The sequence below is a fragment of the Ictidomys tridecemlineatus genome, chromosome 2 (genome assembly GCF_052094955.1).
Source record: "Ictidomys tridecemlineatus isolate mIctTri1 chromosome 2, mIctTri1.hap1, whole genome shotgun sequence".
Taxonomy (NCBI): domain Eukaryota; kingdom Metazoa; phylum Chordata; class Mammalia; order Rodentia; family Sciuridae; genus Ictidomys; species Ictidomys tridecemlineatus.
The window spans coordinates 11,267,718-11,285,461 of record NC_135478.1 but is presented as its reverse complement, the minus strand read 5'-3'; the positions used below and the strand labels follow the sequence as shown (position 1 = coordinate 11,285,461).

The following is a 17,744-nucleotide window of genomic DNA, read 5'->3' as shown; positions in this document are numbered from 1 at the left end:
TCCTATAACAAACCTCAAATATTAGCAATAAGATTCACCCTAGAATAAATTAAATTGAAATTAAATGAAATCCCCAAAGTCAAAATAGACATATACAAATTATTTCAAAACAATTACAATTTTTGAAATGGAAGAAAAAAATAGTCAATGTGCCTGAGTCAGTTACCTAAAAGAATAGATATAAATGACTTAGGAACATGAAAATGTGCTCAATTTCATGAGTACACAGAGAAAATCACATTAAAATCATCAAGGGGAATTTGAATACCTTACCTTGGTGTTTGCTCTAGTCCTAAATCTGCAACACCCAGAGACAGAGCGATTCTTCGTTGGGGAGAATCCCAGAAGCAGGAGTCTGTATCAGAAGGTATTGTTTCCTCTGAGCTTAACTAATACTTTAGTAAAGCTTCTCTAGAGCCATCCTAACATGAGGTCTGGGACCATGGCCTGCCCTAGGTGACCTCAAGCTCGTTGCCTGGTGACCATAAGGTCTTGCTACCTGGTGAAGGAGTGACCAGGAACCTCCAGAGACAGTGTGCATCCGATGGTCCAACAAAGTAGCAAACTCTGAGTGGAGTTTTAAAATCTTAATTTAATATTTATGGACAAGTGATTGTACATATCCATAGGGTGAACATGATATTTTTAGCCCATGCACACAATGGGTGCTGAACAAAATATCTTAAGGGAACTTTCTCTCCCCACATCATTACCTTATGATTCCAGGTCTGTGCTCCTCACTTCAGATCTTCCTAAAACTCATGACAAGATCTGGACACTGCAGCCACCACCCACCCCCACTCACGGTGCAACACCAGGACTGGGTCTTCCTATTCACCTGTGCTCCTGTACCTGTTATCCAGCCTCCCCTCCTCCTCCTGCCTCCAGGGCCACTATTCTGTATGTAGATTGAGGCTCCTTTGGCCTCCACATAGGAGCACATGCAGTGTTTGCTTCTGTTTGACTTCTTTCAAGGGTCACAAGGGCCGTTCCCCTTTAGTCTCTTGAAAATGACAGGATTTCATCCTTCCTGAAGGCTGAAGAGTACTCAGTTATGAATATAACACATTTGACTACTGTGAAGACTGCCCCAGGAACATTGGGAAGTGCAGGCATGTCTTTGGAAGCTAATTTCATGCCCTCTATTTTTTTATTATCAAGTTCTACGTCCATGAATATGGATTTTTTTTCTGCCTCAAAGCCTTTTAGTAAACCTGCCCATGTGTAGTTTTGTGGCTCAGACTCTCTCTTCTTTATCTTAAATCATCTCCTTATTTTTATTCTATTCAACTAAAATTCACAGAGGAGAAACTCCTTACCAGGAATTGTACTAGACATCACGGTTGGAGGCACAGATGAGATAGGGTTCAGAATTTCTAGGAATTTATAGTGTGAGTGAGTGGAAAACTTCACTAACATGAGGATGATGGGAAGAAAAGAGGATCCAACAAAAAGGCAGGAAATCTTCAGAGTTGGTCTCATTTGCATCACCTCAGAACACAGATCTGCAAGTGAGTTTCCAGGGCAACAAGGCATCACTTGTGAGGTTAGGTGTTAAAGGTATAATGTTTGGTTTCTTAAATTTAAAGACAATCCCTTATTGTAGATAACTGGGAAAGTGCCCTGTTATATTCACACAACTGAGATTTCCTGGTGAATGTTAAAAGGCTGATCCAATGTGGAACCTCAGGAACAGTCCTGAGGACAGGGAGCTCCTGTAGGGAGACCCCAGGGAGGAGTGGCTTTAAAACCTGTGAAAGCTGAAGTCGTCAAAGGGCTGGATGCAGGAGGCCAGGCTCTCGGCCCTTGATGTAGTGCCCACTGCTGCCAAGGAGAGTCCTGCCATGGCCTTCACTGGGGCACCATCCACCTGACCCCTCCAATTCCCTGCTCCTCAGACTGTAGACAAAGAGGCTCAACATGTGGGTGACACCAAGGCCACACCAAGGTCATCTAGACAACAAAGTGCCTGCAGAACTGAGGAAGACCTCAAGGCCAGTGCTACAGTCTCAATCTTAAGTGTCACCCAAAGGCCCTGTGTTAAAGCTTGGTCCCCAGATTGGTGCTATTGGGAGGTAGAGGAAATGCTAAGCATAAGGTGTAAGTTCATTTGGGAATGAAAGGGATTATAGGACTCCAATCTATTCCTCTATCTTTTCCACTTCCAGGGCATGACGTCAGCCCCTTCCCTCTCCCACATTTTTGCCACCCCTCTTCATAGTTTCATTGCAACAGGGTCAAGCCATGGGGACAATCCATTACAGATTGGAATCTTGAAAACTGTGAGCCAAAATAAATGTTCTCTTTTTATCTATCTATTATCTCAGGTGTTGTGTTATAGTAACATAATTCTTACTCGCAAAGAAAGTGCATGATGCAAACATGTTACTCATAGTTTAGACCCACATGCAGAAGAGCTTTTGAACTGGTTCCTGACTATCAAAATTCTAGAATGATAGAAGCTAAGTACACTGCTATGTTATTGATGAGGTTGCCTGAATAGGAGAACTCGGGACTCTGGCAGATCACAGAACAGTGTGGGGTTCCAATACTTGTGAGGAAGGGAGTCAGTAGAAGATGTTCTCTTAATAAAAAAAAACCACAGTGAAAATCAAAGGTTCTTCAGGATTGTCTCCTAGTGTCTACGCAGTAGAGAGCGAAAACAATGAAATGTCAAATACCAACATTTCTTATTGTTTCAAATATGTTTATTTCAATATCCAACATTTTACAATTATCTTGAAAGCAAACTTCTCCTTCTCCACAATCTTCTGTAGATTTTATGTATGGATTGACATAATACCACAGCACATTACCAATAAGACAGTCTTCTCTTCATTTTCCTGCTCTCTTAGAAGAATGTACACAGGGTAATTTTAAGCATGGTAATTATAACCATGAGAGCAAGGACAGCTTACAGTTACATGGGAGAAAGAGAACAGCAATTATGAGTTCAAGAGGAAAGGGAAACACATCAACATTTAAACTCTTTACAAACACTTGCCCTGCTAACTTTCACTTTTTTATATTTATAATTCTTAATGGACCTTTTTCCTTTGGAGAAAATTGTGGATTAACATGCTGTAGTAAGGAAAGACAGCGAGAGATCCAAAGGCCCTTTAGTCAGTTTCCACCATGGTAACACTGAGCAAAATATCACAGGCAGCATATTAGCACTGATAATATGGAAATGAAATCAGAGAGCAAGGAGAAGCCCCCTGCCCATGTCTTACAACATCATTCACACAGGCTCAGATACGGAGTCAATCTAAGTGTCTGTGACCAGAGGAGTGAAGGGAAAAAACGTGGCATATATACAACATGGAACACCCTTTATCCTTATGTGAGGATGAAATCCTGTCCTTTGGAGAAACATGGATGGTACCAGGGCACATTGTGCTAAGTGAATAAGACAGATTCCAAAAGAAAAGTACTTCATGTTCTCTCACAAATGAAGAAGATAAAAGAGGTAACCTGAATGCAGAATAGAGATTACTAGAGGTCAGGGAGGGGTTGGAGAGGGTGGAGAAAGGGAGGCTGAATTTGATGAGTGCACACTGTGGGCGCATGTGCATATATCAGGCTGAACCTCCTCAATGTTTACAATTAATTATTTTCATCAAAATAAAATACAGAACAGTTCCCATCAGTCAAGGATCCCAAGTTTTGCCCTGTTAGAGTCCCATTCACCTCCCTCCTGCCCAGTACCTGGATCCTTAGAACCATCAATCTATTCACCATTTTACATGTTGCTATCTTTTCAAAAATGTTATCTAGCACATAAAAATACATGCCTGGAAAAATGTTGTAGTTGATACCTCTGGAGACCTGTTTTGCCCATCCTATTTCAGGCAGTGTGGACACAATGTTGAAATAATAACAGGATCCAAAGATGGGAATAAACCCTAATCACCAGCTAACACCTTGGTTTGTTAAAGGCTACCTCATCAAAAATGGATGTTATGGAAGTAATATAGGAAGAAAATCATGAAAACACACAATTGAAAACTTATTCTCACCTGAGCATCGTGGTGCACATTTGTAACACCAGGAATTCAGGAGGCTGAGGTAGGAGCATTGCAAAGTTCAAAGCCAGCCTCAGCAAATTAGTGAGGTTCTAAGCAAGACCCTGTCTCAAACAAGAAACAGAAAGGATGAGGATGTGGCTCAGTTGTCAAGCATCAATAGGTCCAATCCATGGTACCAAATAAGTATTTTTCCTCAGATTTTCATCCTCAATAAAATTATAAAAATAACCTTAGTTGTTATGTACAGTTCTTTCACATGAGAATACAAACTATGACTATTTTACCAACATAAAAAATTATTTAGCATGGCATATATCATTTGAGAATGAATTATTTCTAAAAATATATCTTGTGGTATCAATAAGCATTTTCAAGTATTTCTCATCAAAAGATGGGTATGATTTTGGAAAGTTAGAAAATGACAAATGAAAGGCATTGGATGTCACAGAGATCAGAAAATATAACAAAGTGAATGATGAGTGGAATTGTACACAGAACACAAAATCAAAGAAACGGAACTCTGCATTAACATAGAAGGACCAAGTTATGCTTCCTTCTAAAAAAGAATCCCATATTCTGACTCAGAGTCTCAGAGCCCTACAATCAGGGGCACTTGTTCAGTCTCTGAAGAATTGATGCTTTTATCTTCCTGTGTCACAGAGTCTTCTCAGAGCGCTCTTGATGTCCTTGTTCCTCAGACTGTAGATGAAGGGGTTCAGCATGGGGGTGACCACAGTGTACATCACTGAGGCTGTTGCAGTGGAGTGTGAGTTTTGGGTCACAGCAGAACTAAGGTACACACCTAGGGTTGTGCCATAAAATAAGGAGACCACAGAGAGGTGAGATGCACAGGTGGAGAAGGCTTTGTACTTGCCCTGAGCTGATGAGATTGCACAGATGGAGGACACTATCTTGCAGTAAGAGTAAAGGATTCCAGTGAGAGGGCCACCTCCCAGAAAGACAGCAGCAAAATATATCGCCACCTCATTAAGAAAGGTGTCAGAGCAGGCACGCTGAACCACCTGGTTAAGTTCACAGAAAAAATGTGGGATTTCCAAGTCTGTGCAGAAGGATAGCCGCAATATCATTAAGCTCTGCAACAATGCATATGAGACACTAACAACCCAGGACACCAGAACTAGCAATCCACATATTCTGTAGTTCATGATGACCATGTAATGCAAGGGGTGACAAATGGCCACAAACCGGTCATAGGCCATCACAGTTAACAGAAAAATGTCCAATCCTGCAAAGAATACAAAAAAGTGAATCTGAGTAATGCAGCCTGCATAGGTAATGGCCTTGTTCTGTGTCTGAATGTTCACCAGCATCTTGGGGATGGTGGTGGAGGTGAAGCAGATGTCCACAAAGGACAGGTTGGAGAGAAAAAAGTACATGGGCGTGTGCAGGCGGGAGTCTGAGATGGTGGCCAGGATGATGAGCAGGTTCCCCAGCACAGTGACCAGGTACATGCACAGGAAAACGCCAAAGATGAGGAGCTGCAGTTCTGGGTCCTCTGCAAGTCCCAAAAGAAGGAATTCTAAAAGTTGAGTATCATTCCCTGGTTCCATATGAATGTGACTACCAGAAATGAGAAAAAGAGCATGACTAATTTTCCCATAGACAGATATTACTTACATCATTCAAGTAAAACAATACATAATTAATACTATGTGCAAGGACCTAGGTTCCACCCTTATATACAAAAGGAAAAAGAAGAACCAAGGAAAAGAAAATAAATCACCTTCTATAGAAAATGAGGGGTTTTGTGCTCTAAGGAACTCTGTACCATCTCTGATGATGAATTCTTGTTTCACTCTCAAGATTTCCCTAAGAAGTCATGCTTTTTGTAATTCTAAAATAAAGTTTTCATTGCATTTGAGAACTATAAATGAAACACTCCTGATGAACACTTTGATTTTTTCTGTACCTGGCTATTGTGAATTGTGCATCAGTAAACATGGAAGGGCAGATATCTTCAAAATACCCATTTTATTTCTTTGGCTACACACCCAGTACTAGGATTGCTGCATCATGTGATAACTCTATTTTAATTTTTGTGGAATCTCTGTATTGCTTTCTATAATGTTTTCATTTGTTTACATACCTACCAAATCTGGGAAAGGATTCCCTTTTTCTCCACATTCTTGCTGACCCTTGATATCTTTGGTCTTTTTGATCATAGCCCTTCTAACTGGAGTGAGGTGATATTCTACTGCAATCTTGGTTACCATTTCCCTGATAATTGGCAATATCAAGCATTTTTCATATGGCTATTGGCCATTTGGGTGGGGTACAGATACAGAGTGGAATAATATTCAGTTATTAACAGAAGATTGAACCCTGTCATTGGGGACAACATAGGGGAATCTGGGGGATATTTGGTGAAGTGAAATAAACCAGGTACAGGAACACTAAAGCTGCATGCCATCATCCATCTGCAGATTCTTCAAAAGCTGCTCTCATAGAAGCTTAGCAGAGCATGATGTCACAAGAAGTTGCAGAGCAAAATTGTGGGGAAAAGGGAATGGAGAGGAGCTTCTGAAGGGGAACAAAGTTACAAGCCAAGAAAAGGAATAACTTCTGGTGTTGTATTGAACAGTCGGGTAATTATAATTAACCATAATATATTACATATTTTATAATAGTTCTGAGTGTTTCACCACAGAGAAATGATAAATGTTTCAGGTAATTAAACTAATTACCCTATGCGATTATTACACAATTTATACACATACACAAACATAAAGTTATTCCTATAAAGTTCTATAATTATGTTAATAAAAATAAAGCAATAACTCATTACTGAATATCAACTATATTCCAGGTAATTTATCAGTAATACGTATAAGGTACAATAGTCCTCATAATCCAATGAGAGGGAAAGTACTAAGCAAAAATTTTTTAAATCACATAATATGACACATGGTGGTGGGAACTATGAAGAAAAAGAAGAAGTAGAGCGTTACTGTACTTTCATAGCAATGCAGGAAAAGAGGGCAGGAAACAAGTTATCCTCAGCAGTGTGACCTTCACTGGGGGAATAGCCAGAGCAAGGTCCCCAGAAATTTATTTGTTTCAGAAAATCAAGGCTTAAAGAATGTTGTAGGTGAAAAGAAAAAGCAGAGGGAGAGTGATGAGAACGTTGTCAGAGAATGTTGAGGAATGAGCTGGCCTCATTGGTCTCTGCAGCTACAGATACAGGGAGTCCTTCATCCACACCTTGTACCTCTTAAAATATCTGCAAAGACATTCTGTGAACTGCAGAGGATGCCCTCCTTGCTATCACCTGAGGGTTAATTCTGACCTCTAGCTGCTAAGAGTCACCCTGCAATATATAACCTCAGATACCCCTTCTCTGAACACACCATGAGGCACATAAACGCACACACACACACACACACACACACACACACACAGAAACACACAACACAACCTGGGCTCTGGTCTTATTTCTGCCATGGCTCTCAGTCCCAGACACCCTGACAAGGCTGTGAGTGTCGACAACACAGCTGAGATGATCAGTTCCCTACAGAATGTGGACAGGGCACCTGCGGAGCCCACTCAACACACTTTCCATGAACAAATGAGCAGACTCACTTAAGAATGCTGCTCCTCTTCCCTGTGTTTAAAAAGGAGCATGAAAAGCTGTGCAGTCAACAGAGGGAGGAAGAGAAAGAGAGAAGGATAGGGAGTGAGAGAAAAGGAGAGAGAAGGCAAAGGGGTGGAAGGAACATGAAGAGGTGAGGGCAGAGAGCGAGCTGACGTGGACCCAGGGGAACAGGACCTTGCAAGCCCAGGTGTCCCTTCTCCAGGAGGAAAAGGCTGCCTTGGTCCTGGCAGTGCTCCAAACCCAGTGACCCTTGCTGGGTGCCCAGCACAAACCATAAACAATAAAAGTATGTTTTCTAAAAGACAAAAGTGGTGACATTGTTTTCTTAATCTACATTTTTAATGTTTTATTATTATATTGCAGTGATGCATAGTGTTGGGGTCACTTCACATAATCCCACATTCATGGAATATAAATTGCTCCACTTCAGTTCCTATTGCCTTTCTTCTCCCTCCCCTCCTCCTGCCCACTGTTACGCTTCCTGATGTCAAGGCACCTGAACAGTTGTTCACTTCAAGGGAAAAATGACCCAAGATTAAAAAAAAATTAACATTTCACAAAAGGAGATATTCAAAATAACTGCATAAAGGACAGAAGTTTTAATATGAACTAGCAGATCTGTCTCATCAGTTTCTGCTCCTTTCACCTGACCTATTGATTTTTTTCTAGTTACATAGCAGATAAGACAAACCTCTTTCTCCCTGTTTTAAAATTCACACAGAATTATCTTGCCCTTTCATTAAGTATATATGTAATAATTCAATATATGTATATGATGTGTAATGAGCAAATAAGGGTAATTCGCATTTCAATCTCCTTAAACATTTATCATGCCTTTGATTCATTGATGCTTGCTCTTGGGTTTGGGATTTTAAATTTTTTATGTTTTTTTGTTAGACAAAATAATTATATAGGTTTTGAGGACACATTATGATGTTTGGTACATGGATACAATGTATTATGGTCAAATCAGGCTACAAGAAATAAAATGTAAAAATAAATGGCTAGAGACATGGAATTAAGATTTCAGGAAGTAGAATACAAAGTTATGATTGCATCTTTTCTAAAGATAAATAAACTCAGATGTAGTTGTGTAGGGTAAAGATAATCTCTAGTGAAATGATGAAGAGGATACCTTCCCACTGTTGGCCAAAGGGGATAACATAATATAATATAATAAATATTATATAATATATAATATGATATTAACATAATATTAACGTAATATAATTATAATATAATACAATATAGTTATATTATAATATAACATGATAATATATTGTATTAATATGATATAATATAATAATAAAAACATTAAAGACATAGATTAAGAAAACAAAGGTGGCTTTTAGATATACAACTGCATCTAGCTGTGGAAAATCACAAGGCACAAAGACATAACAGAGATGTGAAAATAAGTTGGAATTATGTTGAAAAGGTGACATATTAGCACAGGAAGTGCAGAACAGCTTTCACTAGCATTTTTTTAAAATGAGGATTCACAAGTGAAGAAATATCAGACTGAAAAGTCCTGGTAGGAACCCAATAACAAACACTCATCTATTGGAAGACATTAAAATCTGTAGACTTTCAGACACTCCCCACAGATACATCTCCACATAGGTGCTCTGCTTATGTAAATGAACCAAGGGAAAATCAGTGGAAAACCCATTGAAAGAATTTTTTAAATTTTTTTAAAGAATGGGAATAAATACTCTACAAACCCAAGCAAAGGGTCTTTTTTATTTTATTTTTTTATACTTGTAGACAGACAGCATGCCTTTATTTTTATTTATTTTTTCATGAGGTGCTGAGGATTGAACCCAGTGCCTCACACATGCGAGGAAATGCTCTGCCACTGAGCCCCAGCCCCAGCCCAAGCAAAGGGTCTTAAGAATTTGAAAAAGAGAAGGTGAGGGCCATTTCTTTATTTTCATATTTACAGGCTATGAAATAATTTCAAATTTAAACTCTTTATCATACCTATTTTCATTAAGGAAGTAAATTCATTTTTCTTGTGGATACCCAGAGTGGAAGAAGACATTGTGATACAGCTGTGTCAAGAGTTTCTTTTGCAGGAATTTACTTACAAGAAAGTCTTAAATGTGGATCTTTCTCATGAATATATTAAAACATGCTGAAATATGCATATATATATATATATATTTAATGAGCTCCCTCCAGTACATATCCCTCCATAGTTAATACTGAATTTTTCCATTCTCCTTCATCTCGAAGATCCTCAGACTTAAATTTTACTTTGATTTGAACCACTTCATACCTCCCATCCCTCTCTTAATGAGCTTCTGTTACCGTAAGTTGATGGTCAACAATGACCCCGTGTTGCTGATTTCTGGATCACTTCTTCCCTTAGTATCTTATAAATCCATTAATAAACTAATTAAGCTAGCAACAGACACCACTATCTCTGGGCTGCAGGCCAGGCTAGTTGGGCTCTCAGGGAACCTCAGGTGAAAAGCTCCTGCCTTCACTATCTTCAGTCCTCTCCTGCAGTGTCAATGGGTCCTCAGACTCACCTGGGCGGCATCTCTGATTGGAGGGTCTTCATGAACATGCATCAGTTCTTCTCTGGATGCTAAAGGCACAGAGTTAGACTATGACCGCAGACAAGAGAACAGGAATGGGTCCAGCTTTGGTCCTCAAGTCAGATTTAAAGATCCTGAAAGATGAAGTAAGTCCCAAGGGCATGCACTCAGGAGAGCAGGAGCAATCACAGCCTACAGCTTTCCCTATCTGCTCATTAGGCACATGTCCTTCTTTATACTCCAACCTCTAAGCACCTGATTTCCCTGCAAGACTTGGGTCAAGACAGGAGAAGAAAAGTTCACATAGATTCCTCAGAGATCAGAGTGGAGTCAGGTGAATCCTCCCCTTATTACCACCAATCTATGAGCCTCACCTTCCCAAATTCCCAACCCACCACCACTATATCCCTTCTGTGAGTCTAAAAGTAAGAAACCTGCCCTGGGTACTTATCTTGTGTCCTCAAAACACTGACTCACATTGGGGACACAGTCTCTGGTGTCTCCAGAAGTTTTCTGTTTCCCTCTTTAACAGAGGAGTGAGCTGTGTTTGCTTGAAATTGAAACCATATGATGTAACATCCTGGACTCATCACACTTTACCCATAGTACAAGGAATTTCATGCTGGTAATGAAAACACACGTTTATAGTGAGGGACCAAGTAATGGCTCTTACCTTAGGATGTGAGTATGAGATTGAAGAGATGAGAAGGTCTCTTCAGGCACCATGAACCGAGCTCTCTTCTCATTTCATGCTCATTCAAAGTTGGCTCTTTTCATAATTTTTCTCTGAAGTTTCAATAATAAAGACAGAATCAAATGTGATTTTGTATGTACATGTAGATCTATGTGGTTGGACAAGTCAACATTTAAGAAAAACATATTACAAATCCATAGACACACATGATCTTATCCACACCCTGTACCTGTGACCACTTTCTGTGGACTCAACAAGGTATTCCCACACCTTTAATTTATTCCTCACAACATTGGTTTGAATTTATGCTTATTTCCCCCAGATTACCTTCAGAAAAAAGAGCACTAGTTGGGGTTAAATTTATTGATATTAAATTTTTAATGGAGTCATGTAAGAGTCACATATTACTAGGGTACCATGTGATGTTACCACAGTTGCATACATCAGGGAATGTCCAGATCACAGTAAGCACATTTACCTCCACAAGGTTTCTCTTTCTTTGGGGCTGGTGATGTGGCTCAATGGTGAAGCAGTTGCCTAGCACATGTGAAGCACTATGTTCAATCCTCAGGAGCACATAAAAATAAATTAATTAAATAAAGATATTGTGTCCATCTACAACTAAAAATATTTAAAAAAAAAATATTTATCATTTCTGTGTGGTGAAAACACTCAAGACTGGTAGAAAGAAAGGAAAGGGTAAAAGGGAAGGGGCAGGGAAAGGGGAAGTACTGGATTGGAGCAAATTGTATTCTATGCTTGTATGATTATGTCAAAATGAACCCCAATATTAAGTATAGTTATAATGGACTAATTTTAAAAAAGATATTTGCTTCCATTTATTTTTTAAACACGCAGGACCTTATTATGACCCTACTTTGCAACAAACCATCAGAACTCCTGTCTCCTTCCTGACTATAACTTGGTCCCTTGGGCCAACCTCCTTCAGTCCCTCCTGCCCCCTTACCCAGCCCAGCCTCTTTTAACCAGCATTCTACTCTGTGCTCCTATGAGAACAACTTTCACAGAGTCTACATGTGAGTGAGATCCTGCAGTACTTGTTTTTCTGTCCCTGGCTTATTGCCCTTCATACAGTGACCTCCAGTTCCATTCATAGCATGGATCAAGGATGCCAATTTTATTTTTTTTTCATTGATTTTTTTTTCTTTTTTTTCCATTTTTTTATTGATTGTTCAAAACATTACAGAGCTCATGATATATCATCTTTCATACATTTGACTCAATTGGGTTTTGAACTCCCCAAATACATATTGCAGACTCACTTCTGTTACATACTCACAGAATACAACAGTCACTAATGGCATATTAGTGACTGTTGTATTCTGCTACCTTTCCTATCCCCTACTATCCCCCCTCCCCCCCCCATCTTCCCTCTCTACCTCCTCTGCTGTTGTTCAATTCACTCCCCTTTTTCCCCCTCCCCCTTGCCCCTCATAACCTCTTATAATTTTGTGTATCACTGAAGGTCTCCTACCATTTCCATATGCTTTCCCTTCTCTCTCCCTTTCTCTCCCCCCATTCATCTTAGTTAACTGTTAGTCTTTTCCTCATGCTCTAAGGATGCCAATTTTAAACAATTATATATAAAGCTGTTAAACCGTACTGAGCACTTTCTTGAATTGCACACAAATGGAATCCTGTGGTGCATGACTTTCATTGCTGTGGGGTTCTTGTAATTGAACAAATTGTGAACTTTAAATCTCTGTGGGTTGCTGAGTGTTATTATTATCTAATAAATTAATTAAAAGGAAAAATCAAGTGGTGTGTGTCTCAGGGTACAATACAGGGCACATAAGGCTGGTCACACTTAACAAGGGTGGAACTGTCTTTTTTACCTGGGAGGAAAGCAAAGGGTCACATATAGATATAGAAACAGTGGCCTCATATTAAGGTAAGTCATTCTTGTAAACTAGAAGGTCAATCTTGATTTAAACTGACCATAAGTGATTTCCACACTGAACTGTACTGTCTCTGCCCTCCACACCACAAGTGAGCCTTGGAAACATATTGCAGATGCTCACAGCTGAGTACAGACTCATGAAACCACTTCCACTTGATAACAATACTACATTCAACCATTTGATTTTAGATTGGCTTTATACACACCAATAGCTAATGATACAACAATCAAAGAGAAAAAGAACTGTGTGAAATTACAATAATCTGTTACTTCCAATTTTGACATTTTTTAATGACAATTGATAATAGCATTCATAGTTACTCTGTTGTTCAAGTTAATTTCACACAAATATATCAAAAAGTGACTCCAGTGAGGTTCCAGCTGACCAGGAGATGAGGGAGGACATGCACCTTTGAGTAGGAATACGGTTGACTCTGAATCATATGGCTGGGCTGGAGTTCAGGCTCTCCTGTGCTTCATCCAATGATCATAAAGGTCATTCACAGCCCCTGTGGCGATTATGATAAACTGTAGAAGATGGAGAGACTATATATTTGGAGCAATAGAGTCATGTTTACAGGCAGTGCTAGACATATCCAAGCAGCAACAGGAAGATTTCAATGACATTTTGACATAAAGTCCATCAACAATTCCTGGAGCCCAATGAATAAACCCTCTCACATGGTGACAATCACCTTCCACACTTCAGTGATTAGAAACAGAATATGGAAAGGAAATATTTTCCTTAGCAGTACATTTACCTGTTTTAAAAGTTTGGTTTGGGCTGGGATTGTGGCTCAGTGGTTGGGCGCTCGACTAGCATGGGTGGGACCTGGGTTCAATTCTCGGCACCACATTAAAAATAAATAAATAAATAAAGGCATTGTGTTGTGTCCATATATAAAAAAGGTTCTCTCTCTATCTCTCTTTCTCTCTGTCTCTCTCCTCTCTCTCTTAAAAAAAAAAAGTTTGGTTGGTCATATTTAAGGTCAAACCTTTATTCAAATTCATCTTTCCAGTTAGACTCCCCTTAGAGACACACACTCGATAATCAATTTTTGGTAATAACTTTGATACTCAGTGTGCACTGAATTGAATAAGAGAACATGATCATATGAGAGAATAAAATGCCATGATAAGTTACAAAATAAACCAGAGTGTTAAAATCTACATTACCAGGAGGAGCGGTTAACGTCATGGTGTAGAAAATAATAATGGGATCTGGGGTGCAACTGAGCAGTAGAGCAAGCCTGCACAAGGACCTAGGTTCCATCCCCAGCTTAAGAAAAAAAGAAATGAAGAGAGAGAGTGAGTGAGGGAGGGAGAGAGGGAGGAAGGAAGGAAGGAGAAGGAAAGGAAAGGTGAAAAGAAGAAATCATAGAAGCACATAGGGAAAACCTATTTCAGAATTTTGTATATTACAATTTTAATTGCCTTGGCTTCCATGTGTAGTCTTTTCCTCAGGAACAGTAAAACTCATGACTATTATGTTAGCAAAACAAGAAAATATTTGTTATTGAAGAGCAAATTATTCTTAAGAAGTCCATGTTGTCCCATGGTATGAGTGGGAATTTCCAAATACTTCTGACACAAAGGTGGGAATGGGTTTGGGAAAGTGGGAAATGACAAAGGCAGACATTTCATTAGAGACTAGAAACAACAGAAAGCCTAGTCAAGCTAGTTCTGTTCATTGTGTAGGAAGGCTGATGTCAAAGAAATGGAAACCATGGTAAATAAAAGGAGCAAGTTTTCATTCTACAATCTGATCAAAGAATTATGGTTTCTGACTCAATAACTTTGAGCCTTGCAAGCACAGGCAAGTCTACTGAGGTGGATGAATTGGTTCTCTTCCGGGTGTCCTCCCAAGGAGCCTTCTCAGAGCACTCTTAATGTCCTTGTTCCTCAGACTGTAGATGAAGGGGTTCAGCATGGGAGTGACTACAGTGTACATCAAAGAGGCTGTTGCAGTGGAGTGTGAGTTTTGGGTCACAGCAGAACTAAGATATACTCCCAGCAGCGTGCAATAAAATAAGGAGACCACAGAGAGGTGAGACGCACAGGTGGAGAAGGCTTTGTACTTCCCCTGAGCTGATGAGATTGCACGGATGGAGGACACTATCTTAGAGTAAGAGTAAAGGATGCCGATGAGGGGGCCAAGAGCCAGAAACACAGCTGTGATATATATCACCATGTCATTAAGAAAGGTGTCAGAGCAGGCATGGTGGACCACCTGGTTAAGTTCACAAAAAAAGTGGGGGATTTCCAAGTCTGTGCAGAAGGACAGTCTCAATACCATGAAGCTATGCAACAAGGAATTCAGGAAACTCATGATCCAGCATGCCAGAACCAACAGTCTGCAGAGGTGGTGGTTCATGACGATCATGTAGTGCAGGGGGTGACAGATGGCCACATATCTGTCATAGGCCATCACAGTCAGCAGAAAGATGTCCAATCCTGAAAAAAGCAATAAGAAGTACATCTGGGTGATGCAGCCTGCATAGGTAATGGCCTTGCCCTGTGTCTGGATGTTCACCAGCATCTTGGGGATGGTGGTGGAGGTGAAGCAGATGTCCACAAAGGACAGGTTGGAGAGGAAGAAGTACATGGGCGTGTGCAGGTGGGAGTCTGAGATGATGGCCAGGATGATGAGCAGGTTCCCCAGCACAGTGATCAGGTACATGGAGAGGAACAGCCCAAAAATAAGAAGCTGTATTTCTGCTTGCTCTGAAAATCCCAGAAGAAGGAATTCTGAAATTTGTGTACCATTTTCTGGTTCCATGTGTTTGATAGGACTACAAAAAAAAAAGGAGAGAGAACAAGAACAGGACACAAGAATGCATTACTCACCCATCACAATGCTGCCTGTTTTATCTGTGTGTGCTTATGTGTGTGTGCGCTTGTGAGCGCGTGTGCATGTGCATGCACATGCTGGGTATCAAAGTCACTGTTAGGCAAGCACGCTACCATTGGCCTATGAATCATCCACAATCTTCTACAATAAAGCAATTAACTTCTACATTGGTGTACATATCTTGTCCCCTTCATAGTATTGTGTTATCTCTGATTAGAAATTTCTGCCTCATGTTCAGCATCTACTCAAAGATCATGTATTCAAAAAATGTGTAATGTTTTTATTAAATAAGTGCATTATAGTTATACATAATATTGTGGTTAATTCTGACCTAATCATACATGCATGAAATAAAATTTCCCCAATTCAACACCCACTACTTCCCCATTTCCTCCCCTTCTCCCTCCTTGTTTCCTTTTCTTTGTTCTGTTGGTCTTCCTTCAATTTATTTATAGTTTTTAAACTAGTATTTTATAGATATACACAAAGGTGTAATTCACTGTGGTGTACTCATACATGTATGTGGCAAAATTTGGTCAATCTCATTCCACCATTTCTCCCTTTTCCCATCCCTCCTGCCTCCTGCTCTACCCCCTTCTCTGCTCCACTGATCTCTCTTCTGTTTTCATGGGACTGCCCTCTCGTCCCCCTTACTTTGGTCTTGCTTCTGCATATGAGAGAACATTCTCCTTTGACTTTCTGAGTCTGGATGATTTCATGTAGCATGATATTTTCCAGTCTCAATTATTTTTGGTGAGAAGTTCTTCTATGCATTTGAGAAATAGAAATATAATGAGGCACAATGTGTGAAGAAAACCAAAATCCATACACCATGTGAAGGAGAAGGAAAACTGCATTGATCACCTTCCCATCACTGTAACAAATACTTGAGAAAATCAAGTTTTATTCTGGCTCTCAGTTTTGAAATTTCCAGCTGACCCAGCAGCTTTGGGCCTGTGGTGAGGCAGAACATCGTGGAGGGAAGCCTGTGTGGAAGAAGTGCACTCCTCTATGACCAGGAAGCAAAAGAAAGCAAGGAGGAGGCCACACCCCAATCAACCTAAAGTATCAAACTAAGCCCCACTTCTTAAAGGTATCACCACCTCAGAAAATCTTTAACACATGAGCATTTGGAGATAGGCAAGATCCTATGCATTCAACTATATTGCATGTACAATAAATAAATAAATAAATAGGAGAGAGTGGATGGGGTGTTCAGGGAAGACTAGGAGACAAAGTGACATTTGATCAGGGAACTCAAGGAAGACAAGATGGGAGCCAGGAGACATCTTGGACTGTGTGTACTTGGAAGGAGGAACAGCCAAGGCAAAGTCCCCAAGGAAGATGCTTGTTTTAGTTATTCAAGGCTAACAAGGAAACCAGTGTGGTGAGCAGAGTGAACAATGGGTGAATGATGAGAAATGGTGTTGGAGGGTGATGAATGAGCCTGTCTTGGCGGCCCATAACCATGATGCCAGCTACTCAGGAATCATGAGGATTGCGAGTCTGAGGCCAGCACAGGCAACTTATTGGAAATGTCTCAAATGTAAAAGCAGAATGGCCAGGGGCATAGCTCAGTGGCAGAGTGCTTGCCTCACATGTGCAAGACCTGAGTTTATCCCCATCATGACAGTCAATGAATCAGAAAAGAAGCACTGGGTACCACTGTCATGTGTAACTAATTAGAACAAAAATTTTTTTTTTAAAAAGTAAGAGAAGTACTGGGTGGCCTTAAATAAACCTGTTTTAAACCACGAAACATCTTCTAAATGAACACAGAGAGATGAATTAATAAGACCCATGGGGTTACAACAGAAAGATAGAAAAGGTCTAATGAACTTGGTTGTTCCTGAGAGAATAGAAAAAATATATATAATAATTTTCTTAATTACAGGTACAGCCCAACTGCTGCTCTATGCCCTTTGATACTCCTGAAAAACAAGAAACAGCAAAAATAAATTTACTGATAAGAAAAAAAGCCATGATATCTTTTTCAGTGTCAAGATACTTGCAGATTGAACACCCCAACAGAGAATGAAGCAAAAGGAATAAATCAACAATTCAAAAGAGGAAAGAGATGCAGAAAGAGTG

The 17,744-nt window shown here is 39.9% G+C and overlaps 2 protein-coding genes across 2 annotated transcripts; both read right to left on the bottom strand.

The window, feature by feature from the left end:
- Window positions 1–1,744: 1,744 nt before the first annotated feature.
- On the bottom strand, window positions 1,745–5,599 carry LOC101971064 (olfactory receptor 7A10). Its single transcript, XM_005336321.2, has 2 exons — window positions 4,687–5,599; window positions 1,745–1,821 (listed from the first exon to the last, which is right to left on the bottom strand). Exons 1-2 carry the CDS (start codon window positions 5,597–5,599, stop codon window positions 1,745–1,747), a joined length of 990 nt encoding a protein of 329 aa, XP_005336378.2.
- A 9,025-nt stretch (window positions 5,600–14,624) lies between these two features.
- Window positions 14,625–15,581, bottom strand: LOC101970776 (olfactory receptor 7A17). Its single transcript, XM_005336320.3, has one exon. The coding sequence runs from the start codon at window positions 15,579–15,581 to the stop codon at window positions 14,625–14,627; it is 957 nt and encodes a 318-aa protein (XP_005336377.3).
- Window positions 15,582–17,744: the final 2,163 nt, after the last annotated feature.